The 13,623-nt window shown below is 35.2% G+C and overlaps 2 protein-coding genes across 2 annotated transcripts; both read left to right on the plus strand.

The window, feature by feature from the left end:
* Positions 1-1,154: 1,154 nt before the first annotated feature.
* Positions 1,155-3,941, plus strand: LOC104247033 (uncharacterized). Its single transcript, XM_009802966.2, has 4 exons — positions 1,155-1,382; positions 1,910-2,166; positions 2,637-3,091; positions 3,390-3,941. Exons 1-4 carry the CDS (start codon positions 1,258-1,260, stop codon positions 3,648-3,650), a joined length of 1,098 nt encoding a protein of 365 aa, XP_009801268.1. The 5' UTR covers positions 1,155-1,257; the 3' UTR covers positions 3,651-3,941.
* Positions 3,942-5,899: 1,958 nt separating this feature from the next.
* Positions 5,900-13,069, plus strand: LOC138881534 (uncharacterized). Its single transcript, XM_070161768.1, has 3 exons — positions 5,900-6,197; positions 6,333-6,680; positions 12,888-13,069. The coding sequence occupies exons 1-3, from the start codon at positions 5,900-5,902 to the stop codon at positions 13,067-13,069; spliced, it is 828 nt and encodes a 275-aa protein (XP_070017869.1).
* Positions 13,070-13,623: the final 554 nt, after the last annotated feature.

The raw sequence follows: 13,623 nt of genomic DNA on the forward strand, positions 1-13,623 counted from the left end.
TGTGTCTAAGATTGGGGGAGTTGTTAGTGAGACTTGTGAAAGAAAGAATAATGATGCGGCAGTGACCGAATCTGCAAAAACCTCTGGTAATCTTTTACCATCATTATCAGCCAATACTCCAAGAACAAATGAAGAAATGGAGGGATTTCAGGATGCGATGAACGAATTAAAGAAGCAGTTACTTGAAGGATTACCTGAGCTAGACGTTATCTCAATCTTTGGCAGATAGAGAGAATGGGATAGTCAGATGAAAAAAGATTTTTTAACGATGGGTTTTGCTGCTGTGGATCGGGCGGGTTTGAGTTAAAAAATGGGGATGCCACGTGGATTTTAAAAGCTAGGAGGATGGTTTTAACGTGTAAGGGGCAAATATGCACCTAATCTATAACGGTAGGGGTTTTTGATAAAAAATTTAAACGGAAATAAATAAAACTCATTTATGATAGTAAAGGGGCAAATCAAAATTAAATCAGACCCTTAACCGTCTAAACTATATCAAAATTGTTTATTTAATAAAAGAAAACGACAAATATTTTAGGATGGAAATACTGGAGAGCACATAAACATTTATGGTAGTTGGAAGTAGACTAATTCTTTTAAACCATTGACTTTGAGGTACATGTAGAGAAAGAAAAAGGACATAACATAGCCACACTAAATCCGTGAAAATTAAATTTTACTACTTAGTATACAGTTAAACTTCTCTGTAGCAATGTTGTTTGTTCCAAAAAATTTTGATTATTCTAGCCAAGTGCTGTTATAGAATATATATTATAATATAGCTTAAAAATTGATTCCAAGTTTTATAGTGAAGGATTGTTACATACCGATGCTGTTATAGAAAGGTTTGACTGTAATAACTAGACGAAAGTCTCTTGGAAAATACTTTATTGAATTTGTCTTCATTTACTTGTTCAAACAGACAGTTACTAGTCCTAGCTTTTGTTCATTTCTACCTACAGAAAAACTGAAATTTGGAACCTTCCATTCTGACATTTCCTACAATTAAAAATGAAAAGAACTTTTCTTACTATTTGCTTTGTCCTTTTCGTGACTTGTCATTAAAAATATTACTATTTTAAATGAGCTGTTGATCCCGCGTGGTTGACAATGACCAAATCATACCATAACTTAGCAACAAACTTCTCTTAATTTCCATGTATTTTCTTCTAGGGTCAATTCTTGATTTGCCTTTTCTTTCCCAGCTACAATCTTTTTCCTAAAAATAGCATTGTGGGGTATTTTTTGTAGAAATAAATGGAGAATCCATCGGAGTGGGGCGGAGGGAGAGGGAAGAGGGTGGTGGTGATAGGCGGAGGAGTAGCTGGTTCCCTCATTGCCAAGTCCCTTCAGTTCGATGCTGATTTAACCCTTATTGATCCGTAAGCTCTTCTCTCTTTTTCAATTAATTAATTTGTAGGGTGCATATACCCCATTTAATATGTAGAGACTTATTATCTGATTATTTCAAAGAAAATTTGACGAGTGGTAAATTAAGTGATAAATTTATGTATGAAAGATCTATGTCTTGCATTAATTGGTTTGATGTAAATACCCGGCGCAAGTAATAAGCTTTTGTTGTGGAAATGCATTCTCTTGACTTGGTTGACTTGTTACTTAATGCTATACTAGGAATTGCTTTTTCTTAACTTTTCAGCTCTGTTTATTGATAATTTTGTTTGATTACAGTCATATGCCCATGGGTTTAGATAAATTCAGATGCAATGTCAAAATAAAATTGGCTAATTTTAGAAACCAAAGATGGGAATTTCATTAAAACCATGTTAAAAATTAAACCCTAACCCAAATAGCCTTTCATTTTTTAAAGAAAACTCTTTCCTGTGTGCACTGTTGTGTATTTGGTTCAATGTGTTTTAATGGGTAGCAAAATTACCTGTTATGTTAACAGGAAGGATTATTTCGAGATACCATGGGCAAGCTTAAGAGCAATGGTGGAGCCTTCTTTCGCTGAGAGATCAGTGATCCACCACAAAGATTACCTCGCGAATGGGCGTCTCATTGTTTCCAAAGTCACTAATATCACCAACAAAGAAGTCTTGACTGCAGACGGACGTCAAGTTGCCTATGACTATCTTGTCGTAGCCACCGGTCACTATGATCCCCTGCCCATAAATAGAACTGATAGACTGGAAGAGTATCAATCAGGTATACATAACATCAAAGACTTCTTTTATAATATGAATTTGTTATTTGGATCCTCATCCTTAAGTCATTAGATACATCTTCTCTGCTTTTCAACGAGCAAAGTGTATGTACTTTTACCTTAGCAAGCTATGCTGGAACCAGATAATTGTATGACAAGTTTATTTATTAGCTATGTTGCTTCTCCAAAAATGCCACCACATTGGTGTCGGATTCTCCCAAAGTTATGCCTTTTTGGAGGAGTACGACGATATTTTTGGAGGATCTGAGCAACATAGTTTCTAAGATTGTTTTACTATAAAATGAAGATGTCGAGATCTGCTAGTGATTAAATTGTTTCTTATTTGATCATCTTCCTTCAAAATGATTAGAGACTTTTCATAAAAGAATGTACTGTCAGGTTAAAGATGACTTGATATTGCTAGTCCAAATTGTGCAAGGGTCGACTGATTATGATATCTTTCTTGTTGCAGAAAATGAGAAGATAAAAGCAGCTGACTCTATATTGATTGTTGGTGGTGGACCTGTTGGGGTTGAACTTGCAGCAGAAATCGCGGTCGACTTTCCTGAGAAGAAGGTAACTCTGGTGCATAATGGATCCAGGTTACTAGAGTTCATCGGACCAAAAGCTGCTGACAAAACTTTAGAATGGTTAAAATCCAGAAATGTGGAAGTGAAATTGATGCAATCTGTGGATTTGAGCGATAACACCTCAGATGGAAACAAAACATATTTCACTTCATCCGGAGAAACTATCAAAGCAGATTGCCATTTTCTTTGCACAGGAAAACCACCAGCTTCAGAATGGTTAAGGGAAACGTATTTGAAGGACCGAATGGATAACTTAGGAAGGTTAAAAGTTGATGAAAACCTTAGAGTCAAGGGTCATAGAAACATATTTGCCGTTGGAGATATCACTGATATTAAGGTAAGCACTGAATAGTTGCATATCTCTTATTTCTTGAAACTTTTTTCCTTGTAGCTGTAAATAGTATTTTGTATTAAAGGCAGTACAGATATGAAAACATCCAATCGAATGAAGAAAAACTTGAAAATGTGGTTGCACTGACTTTTGTTGTTACAGCTGCTACAGTTAAAAAAATATACTATATGTTGATTTTGATAACAGAATAGTACTTAGAGGAACTGACAGCTAGTACTTCAAATTTTTGAGCAATATTCTTCTATTATTGAAGTGAATTCATATTCTTCTAATTCGCTACCAGGAACTTAAACAAGGATATTCAGCTCAGAAGCATGCTGTAGTGGCGGCGAAGAACTTGAAACTATTGATGAGTGGAGGAAAGGAAAGCAAACTTGCAACTTATGAGCCTAAGTCACCCAAGATTATTGTTTCATTAGGAAGGCAAGATGCAGTGGCTCAATTCTCATTCACAACAATCATTGGATTAGTTCCCGGGATGATCAAATCAAAGGATTTATTCGTGGGGAAAACGAGGAAGAAAATGGGGCTTCCCCCCAAGTAATATTGTTCATTCAGGAGATTCAAATCATTCTGACTATAAGAAAATGTTGCCTTCTTTTATTTTTTTTCATGGCCAAAACTCAAGTTCTCCTACTACATTTTGCAGTAGAATGTGCATAATAGTTCAATTTTTTGTCTGGCTTTGCTATAAATATGCAATATCGTTTGTAGTTAGGAGTATAAGAAGTAGTAATCCTTTCCTTATCTTGGCTTGTTATTTTCTATTAAATGTGTGGAAATTATATTGATTTGTAAACTATATCTATGAATTATAGTTCTACTTTTTGAAGAACTTTATTCTTACCATGTTTTTGAGAGGAAGCTAAGCTAAGCTATTGCCATGATTCTTTTAAAAAAGAAAACGGGAAAAGGAAAATAAAAGCTTTGATTTGGTTCTCCTTTGTGCTAAACTCAATTTCAAAATTTCAGCTTTCGCTACTCAAACTATCAAATATTTTATGTATATTACGTCGGCTTTGAAAATGTTATTACTTCGGCTTTTCACTCTTTCTTCTTATTGGGATTTTAAGTATATTAATACTTAAAAGATGGTGAATGAGAAATGGAGGGAAAATGAAATATTTGAGTTTCATTTGAGATTCCCTCTTTGATGAAAGGACATTATCCCATATTGGAAGAGGAAGATGTTTTTATGGGTATATAACCAATTGCTCTTCTTCTAGCTCTTAAAAAGTTGTGAAGAAGGCAAGCCTCGTGCCGTCGTCGTCGCTCCCTCGGCTCGGCTTCAAATTCAGATTTGGTCAAATGATTGATTAATTAATTTTTTGAATAGTAAAATATTAACAGAAATGTTATTAAATATTTGTTTTAATAACAGAATATTAATATTAAAATAAATATGAATATTAAATCCTCCAATCCGTTTTTCAGTTGGGTAGCTGAAAATTAAACTACCCTCTTCAATTTTCCCTCTTTATTATTGAGTAAATAACCATTTATGTTATGGCATTTATGTTGTAGCCGTTTTGCATAAACAGTCATTCTGAAGAGTTGCGCCTCTTCAGATTTCAGCTCAACTTTGGCTATAAATACAAGTCTATTCTGCTCAGAATTTCTATACGATTTTCTGAGTTTCTCCTCCTTCTTCTGCATACTTTTAACATCAAACAAAGCAACAGTAAGTGTGATTTACTACCGAACTTTGTGTTAACTGAAACACTGGGGTTTGAAGTACCACTACACCAGTATGTAATTCGTTCTATCCTGGGAGGAAATAATCCATAACCTTGGGTACTAGGAGGGGATTAAATTCCTTAAAGAAACACTGTGAATTCAATGGGCTCGGATTAAAATTCTGTTTATGTTCATTTATATTTTCCATAATTATTTTACAAATACAGTATACTAACAAGCTTAAGGAATTTAATATATTATCTGTATTTGTACTCACTGTTTCTGGAGAGTAAAACCTTTGTGGTTTTATACTCTATTGGAGATTAAAATCTACGTGATTTTAACGTTTGTGTCATTCTTTTACAGAAATGACTAATGATAATGTGAACTAAGCTGTTGAGTAAATAGCCATTTATGTTATGGCATTTATGTTGTGGTCGTTTTGCATAAACAACCATTCTGAAGAGTTGCACCTCTTCAGATTTTAGCCCAACTTTGGCTATAAATACAAGTCTATTTTGCTCAGAATTTCTATACGATTTTCTGAGTTTCTCCTCCTTCTTCTGCATACTTTAATATCAAACAAAGCAACAGTAAGTGTGATTTGCTACCAAACTTTGTGTTCGCTGAAACACTGGGATTTGAAGTACCACTACACTAGTGTGTAATTCGTTCGATCTTGGGACGAAATAATCCATAACCTTGGGTACTAGGAGGGGATTAAATTCCTTAAGGAAACACTGTGAATTCAGTGGGCTCGGATTAAAATTCTGTTTCTGTTTTTCATTTCTGTTTATGTTCATTTATATTTTTCAGAATTATTTTACAAATATAGTATACTAACAAGCTTAAGGAATTTAATATATTTTCTGTATTTGTACTCACTGTTTCTGGAGAGTAAAACTTTTATGGTTTTGTACTCTATTGGAGATTAAAATCTACGTGATTTTAATGTTTATGTCATTCTTTTACAGAAATGACTAATGATAATGTGAACCAAGCTGTTTCAATGGTGACTACCAATGCCTCAACGAGCCGAACAACACTGGCAGCATTGGCACCGGCGGAGACACCCGAAAAATTTCCGGGATTGATTTCAAGCGCTGGAAGCAAAAGATGTTCTTCTACTTGACTACTCTAAGTCTCCAGAAGTTCATCAAGGAAGATGTTCCTGTGTTGTCCAATGAAACTCCAGAAACTGAACGCTTTCTCGTGATTGAGGCATGGAAGCATTTAGATTTTTTATGCAAGAATTATATTCTAAGCGGGTTAGAGGATGCTTTGTATAATATCTACAGTGGCATGGAAACGTCAAAAGAACTGTGGAATGCGCTTGAAAAGAAATACAAAACCGAATATGTCGGGTTGAATAAGTTCGTTGCTGCAAAGTTTTTGGACTACAAAATGGTAGATAGCAAGTCTGTTATTACCCAAGTCCAGGAATTGCAAGCGATTATTCACGATCTCCCTGCTGAAGGTATAAATCAAGTTAATACTGATGTTGAAAGTAGTAATCTTAGTATTTTTACTAACAAAAATTTCATTGAAGGTCTTGTCATCAATGAAGCATTCCAAGTAGTAGCGATGATTGAGAAGTTGTCTCATTTGTGGAAAGACTTCAAAAACTACTTGAAACACAAATGCAAGGAGATGTCCCTTGAAGATCTTATTGTTCGGTTGAGAATCGAAGAGGGCAACAAAGCTGCTGAAAAGAGAGGCTGTGGAAACTCAGTAATAATGGGAGCAAATATTGTTGAAGATAACAAAAAGAGGAAGAAGGCTTCTGGACCGAAATACAACCCAAGCAAGAAGCGGCTCAGTGAAAACTGCTACAACTGTGGAAAAATCGGACACAAATCTACGGAGTGTCGTGCTTCGAAGAAAGACAAGAAGAAGGGTCAAGCAACCATGGTTGAAAAGCATGATGATGTTGATGACTTATGTTCTATGCTTTCTGAATGCAACTTGGTGGGCAATCCTAAAGAGTGGTGGATTGATTCTGGAGCCACTCGCCATGTTTGTGCTGTTAGAGAATCTTTTGCTACTTATGCTCTTGTTGGACCCGATGAGACGATTTCTATGGGAAATGCTGCAAAGGCCAAGATTGAAGGATGTGGGAAGATATTTCTCAAAATGACTTTCGGCAAAGTGGTGACTTTGAACAACGTCCTTCATGTTTCTAAGATTAGGAAGAAATTAGTCTCTGCTGGACTTCTTGTTAAGAATGATTTTAAATGTGTTTTGTTTTTGATAAGGTTATAATAAGTAAGAATGAAATATTTGTAAGAAAAAGTTACCTTACCGAGGGCCTTTTCAAGCTAAATGTAATGGTTGTTGAAACTAATAATAAAATTTCAGCTTCGTCTTACTTACTTGAGTCAAATGAATTATGTCATATACGTTTGGGTCATGTCAATTATAAAACCTTACGGAAAATGATTAATTTGGAAGTATTGCCTAAATTTGAATGCGACAAATCAAAATGTCAAATATGTGTAGAATCTAAGTATGTTAAACATCCTTATAAGTCAGTTGAAAGGAATTCAGATTCGTTAGACTTAATTCACACATATATTTGCGATATGAAATCAATACCATCTCGCGATGGAAAGAAGTATTTCATAACTTTTATTGACGATAATACTCGATATTGCTATGTTTACTTACTTAATAGTAAAGATGAAGCAATAGATGCATTCAAGCAATACAAAAATGAAGTTGAAATGCAACTTAACAAGAAAATCAAAATGATAAGAAGTGATAGGGGTGGTGAATATGAATCTCCTTTTGAACAAATATATTTAGAATATGGAATTATTTATCAAACAGTGGCCCCTTACACGCTCCAATCCAATGGGATTGCAGAAAGAAAGAATCGTTCATTAAAGGAGATGATGAACGCATTATTGATAAGTTCTGGTTTGCCACAAAACTTGTGGGGGGAAGCCGTTCTTACGGCTAGCCGAATACTAAATCGAGTATCCCATAGTAAAACACAATCCATTCCATATGAAAAATGGAAAGGAAAGAAGCCCAACTTGAATTATTTTAAAGTGTGGGGGTGTTTGGCAAAAGTGCAAGTTCCTAAATCCAAAAGGATAAAACTAGGACTGAAAACCGTTGATTGTGTTTTCATAGGATATGCGACTAATAGTAAAGCATATCAATTTCTGGTTCATAAATCAGAAAATCCCGACATTCATAATAATACGGTTATAGAATCAGATAATGCTGAGTTCTTTAAAAATATATATCCGTGTAAAAAGGAATGTGAGTCGATTGGTGAAGGATCTAAATGACCTCGGGAAGAAAGAAAAGAAAGTAAACTTAACTAGGAGGATCCAAGACGTAGTAAATGTCAAAGAACATCTACTTCATTTGGACCAAATTTTGTGACTTTCTTATTGGAAAATGAGCCTCAAACATTTAAAGAAGATACGTCTTCTTCGGAATCATTATTTTGGAAAAAGGCAGTCAATAGTGAAATAGAATCCATACTGAACAATCATACATGGAAATTGGTTGATCTTCCTCTTAGAAATAAATCGTTGGGTTCTAAATGGATCTTTAAGAGGAAAATGAAAGATGATGGCACTATTGATAAATTTAAGGCAAGACTTGTGGTCAAAGGGTATAGACAACGAGAAGGTCTTGACTATTTCGATACATACTCTCCAGTTACAAGAATTACGTCCATACGATTGTTAGTAGCGTTAGCTGTAGTTTATGGTCTTGAAATTTATCAAATGGATGTGAAGACAACCTTCTTAAATGGAGAGTTGGAGGAAAAAATTTACATGGAACAACCTGAAGGGTTTGTGGTTCCAAGTAAAGAAAAAAAGGTATGTTGACTTGTTAAGTCCCTTTACGGACTAAAACAAGCACCCAAACAACGGCATGCAAAATTTGACCAAACAATATTGTCAAATGGGTTTAAGATAAATGAATGTGATAAATGTGTATACATTAAAAATGTTCCAAACCACATAGTCATTGTTTGCTTATATGTGGATGATATGCTGATAATGAGTAATGACATTGCCAACATAAATGCTACTAAGCGTATGCTAACTAGCAAGTTTGATATGAAAGACTTGGGAGTTGCTGATTTAATTCTAGGAATTAAGACCATAAGACTTCTAAAGGTCCGGCATTGTCACAATCTCATTATATTAAGACAGTACTTGAAAAATTCAAGCACTTGGGCTTTAAAGTTGCAAAGACTCCAATTGACGTGAATCTTACATTAGCAAAGAACAAAGGCCAAAGCATATCACAATTGGATTATTCTCGTGTGTTGGGTTGCTTAATATACATCATGAATTGTACAAGTTCAGATATAGCTTGTGCTATAAGTAAATTAAGTCGATATACGAGCAATCCAGGTCAATCTCATTGGATGGCCATGAAACGAGTTTTGGGGTATTTAGTACATACCCAGGACTTTGCTTTGCACTACAGTAAATATCCTGCACTCATTGAGGGATACTGTGATGCAAATTCGATCACCGGATTCAACTGATTCCAAGTCCACGAGTGGATATGTAGTCACTATTGGTGAAGGAGAGGTATCTTGGAAGTCGTCCAAACAAACTTGTATTGCCCGCTCTACAATGGAGGTTGAATTCACAGCCTTAGATAAAGCCGGTGAAGAAGTTGAATGGCTTCGGAATTTCTTGGAAGATATTCCATTTTGGCCCAAACCATTGGCACCAATATGCATACATTGTGTTAGTCAAGCGGCAATTGGAAGGGCTGAGAGCGTTATGTATAACGGTAAATCTCGTCATATACGGCGAAGACAAAAACCGTTAGGCAATTACTCTCTAGAGGAATTATCACGATTGATTATGTAAAGTCAAGTGATAATATGTCGGATCCACTTACAAAAGGCCTAACTAGAGAGGTAGTTGAGAAATCATCAAGGGGAAATGGACTATGACCGAGAACAAGTCATAGTAGCGGTAACTCTACCTAGAAGACTAGAGATCCCAAAATCTAGGTACAAAGAGATCAAACAAAGTTATTAAAGACGGTTCAACATGTCAACTAAACTTTTGGTCCATTCTCGTGATGAGACAATGTTCAAGTACCAAGGATAAAGCATTAAGACTTTTTAATGATTTCTAAATTTAATACGGGGTATATCAAATAGTGTATCTACGGGATGACACGTTTAGGAATCACCTATGTAAGTGTGAAGTGTTAGCCGCTTCAAGGAGAACTTTGTAAGGCCAGTTCGCTACGCACTTATGAAACCAGGCGGTGTTCATGGCTGAAACGAACACAACAATGAGAACTAAAGACGGTTAAGGGTTGGTTGTGTGATTTATGGTTGTCTTCTAGGTATGCACCAAAGTTCGACGGTTCAAAGATATCAAATCTACCGATTGATCGAGTATATCCGACATAAGTTCACTATGGAAAGTTCAAAGAGAAACCTACTTATACAGATGCAATTAATCCTTGCTTACGAATCACATAGTTTTTCATGCATATTTCAGCGATATAGCTATGTGGGGGATTGTTGGGATTTTAAGTATATTAATACTTAAAAGAGGGTGAATCGGAAATGGAGGAAAATAAAAACATTTGAGTTTCATTTGAGATTCCCTCCTTGATGAAGGGACATTGTCCCATATTGGAAGAGGAAGAGGTTTTTATGGGTAAATAAGCAATTGCTCTTCTTCTAGCTCTTAAAGAGTTGCGAAGAAGGCAAGCCTCGCGCCGTCATCGTCGTCGCTCGCTCGGCTCGGCTTCGGCTTCGGATTCAGATTTGGATTTGGTCAAATGATCGATTGATTGATTATTTTTTTTGACCAATTTTTTTTGTTAATAGTAAAATATTAACAGAAATGTTATTAAATATTTGTTTTAATAACAGAATATTAATATGAATATTAAATACTCCAATCCGTTTTTCAGTTGTGTAACTGAAAATTAAACTACCCTCTTCAATTTTCCCTCTTTATTGTTGAGTAAATAGTCATTTATGTTATGGCATTTATGATGTGGCTGTTTTGCATAAACAGCCATTCTGAAGAGTTGAACCTCTTCAGATTTCAGCCCAACTTTGGCTATAAATACAAGTCTATTCTGCTCAGAATTTCTATACGATTTTCTGAGTTTTTCCTCCTCCTTCTGCATACTTTTAATATCAAACAAAGCAACAATAAGTGTGATTTGCTACCGAACTTTGTGTTCGCTGAAACACTGAGGTTTGAAGTATCAGTACACCAATGTGTAATTCGTTCTATCCTAGGAGATAATCCATAACCTTGGATACTAGAAGGAGATTAAATTCCTTAAGAAAACACTGTGAATTCAATGGACTCGGATTAAAATTCTGTTTCTGTTCATTTATATTTTTCAGAATTATTTTACAAATACAGTGTACTAACACTTCTTTCTCAAGAGCTCAGGTAATAATTGTATGGATTTACTTTAAATCATTATACTCAATTTGAATTAGATGACAAAATCATATATGCTCCTTCAATGTTGAAAATAGAGTAGAAATTAAGGATCTTCTAATTAATTTCAAATGGTTAAATGGCATGGCAGGAGTTAAATGCATTAGAATGGTTAATATACTCTATTTTTGGACAAAACATTCATATCCTACTATTTACACGTATCATCAATCAATTTGATTACTATTTACATAGGCGGAGCCATGATTTGAAGCTTACCTTCCAAAATTCTAGACCTTTTAAGTTTTTTTTTTTTTTTAAATTACTAATTTATATATACTCAACAGATAACAAGGTTTGGCCTAGTGCTCTAGATCCACCCGGGCGCCCCTGCCGATCAATATACAATGATGTAAATAGGATCTTCCAGAGAAGTAAAAAGAGTTGAGTAAGGACTATTAGTACATTACTGTATTATTTCAATCACTTTTTGCCAGACAAAAGATATTGCTGTCAATCTGCAGCACCAGAAAGGGCATCAATCCCAGAAAATTTGACACTCAAAATAGGCATCAGAAGATAGGGTAAGTACTTATCTGGGAATCTATTGTTTAACGGAAACTGTAAGTTCTATGTTAACTTAATATCCATAGTGTTACTAGGTTCCTTTCCCTTTTTGGGCTTCTCTTTGGTTATAGCTAGTCCTTGTATTTCCAAATTAGTCCTGCTACACTAGCTAAAATGGATTTTAAACACTTTATGGTTTTCTTTTTTCTTTTTCAATGATAGGATTATTTACTTTTTTTTAGAAGGATTATTAATTTTAAATAGTACATTAATAATCTTCCTTGTAGAATGTCCTTTATATACACTCCTATCTTAGCGAAATTCTTTATCATCTCTCGTGGATATGTTCAATTAGCCATATAATTGCAACCACGAAGTTGTTGATGTCCATTGAACCTACGTAAGCATAATTGGACTAATTTTTGAAGTTCATTTATTTTATTTATCAGTGTTAACATATAATCCCTCCGTTTCAATTTATGTGAACCTATTTCCTTTTTAGTTCGTGCCAAAAAGAATGACTCATTTCCCTATTTGGAAAGAATTAACCTTTATGCAATGATTTATAGCCACACAAAATATATGTGCCTCATTTTACTCCACAAGTTCAAAAGTCTTCTATCTTTTTTAAACTCCGGACCCAGTCAAATGGGTTCACATAAATTGAAACGGAGGAGTACTAAAGTTGTCTTGTTCATTGATTACATTATTCAAGCACACATTTTTGATTCCATATTCACAAGACCCAAAGATCTCTAAACCTTCTTTTACTTCTCTTCTTTTATTTCTCTTTTTTCCACGCTGCCGAATGGGGAAAGAGTCATCCAAATCTTACAATAAAGGGGTAGTAAATTCCTTTTTGTTATACTTGTCGTATTTATATGTATTTATTGCACATTTATGTTGTTGCATTCATGAGCAATTAATTAACTCAAATACACTAGTTAATGTCGTTCATCTTACATACTTCACTTAATATTTGGTGTAGATTTTATTACTCTTAGCTAAGATTCACCCTTCTTTTCATCACTAATTGACTTAACTAAAAGGCTTAACACTTTTTGGTCAAACAATTTGGCACCGTTTGTGAGGAGTTTTTTAGTTAATGTTTTAGTTTCTTCTAGATCATAAAAAAGGACAGCCATCTTTTCCTCGTGGACACAAACTAACAATGACAGGAAAAGGAGATGCAAGACAAAAAGCAATAGCAGGTGTAACTATTAATATTTTGAACACCATCAATGAGGATGGCAGAGAAGACAATGAGAATGTGATGCCAAGCGTTATGCCCTGTCGGAGTAACTAACTTCCCCCTCATGAAAGTGTAACCGCTTCACGCGAAAGGAGAGCTTCCACATCCACAGTTGAGGAAGCACCACCAACAGTGAAAAATTATTGGATGAGTGGCTGACAAGTACCCTAAATGACATACTCGACAAACCCGCTCAAAGGGTGAGTAAAAATGTAACGCCAGCTGATACCATGACGACTACCGGTGAACAACCCGCCCTTCCAGCAGGTAACACTCACACTGCTATTGATGCAGGTAATGATGCAGTGACATCCATTCCAAAGAAAATGGAAGAAATGGAAAACGAAAATAAAGCACTCCGCGACCAGATGAGAGAACATCAACAAAGGGTAGATAAGATACCTGGCATCCCAAAACTGCTACAAAAGCGGGATGTTGGTCGATTCGTCGAACAAACGTATAGCGAGGAGTCAGCCCCATATGCCATACCCAAGACTTTCAAAATGCCATCATATTTAAAGATATATGATGGTACCACAGACACGGAAGATCACATCATTCACTATATCACAGCGGTAAAGGGCAAGGACCTATCACAGGAGCAAGTA

Source organism: Nicotiana sylvestris, chromosome 11, assembly GCF_000393655.2.
Source record: "Nicotiana sylvestris chromosome 11, ASM39365v2, whole genome shotgun sequence".
NCBI lineage: Eukaryota > Viridiplantae > Streptophyta > Magnoliopsida > Solanales > Solanaceae > Nicotiana > Nicotiana sylvestris.

Excerpts from the sequence above, each read along its gene's own strand:
- LOC104247033 (XM_009802966.2), top strand. The coding sequence starts at position 1,258 with ATGGAGAATCCATCGGAGTGGGGCGGAGGGAGAGGGAAGAGGGTGGTG. Across the intron at positions 2,167-2,636 it reads ACTGGAAGAGTATCAATCAG|AAAATGAGAAGATAAAAGCA; the intron begins GTATACATAACA and ends TTCTTGTTGCAG. Across the intron at positions 3,092-3,389 it reads GAGATATCACTGATATTAAG|GAACTTAAACAAGGATATTC; the intron begins GTAAGCACTGAA and ends ATTCGCTACCAG.
- LOC138881534 (XM_070161768.1), top strand. The coding sequence starts at position 5,900 with ATGTTCTTCTACTTGACTACTCTAAGTCTCCAGAAGTTCATCAAGGAA. Across the intron at positions 6,198-6,332 it reads GGACTACAAAATGGTAGATA|GTCTTGTCATCAATGAAGCA; the intron begins GCAAGTCTGTTA and ends ATTTCATTGAAG. Across the intron at positions 6,681-12,887 it reads GAAGAAAGACAAGAAGAAGG|ATCATAAAAAAGGACAGCCA; the intron begins GTCAAGCAACCA and ends AGTTTCTTCTAG.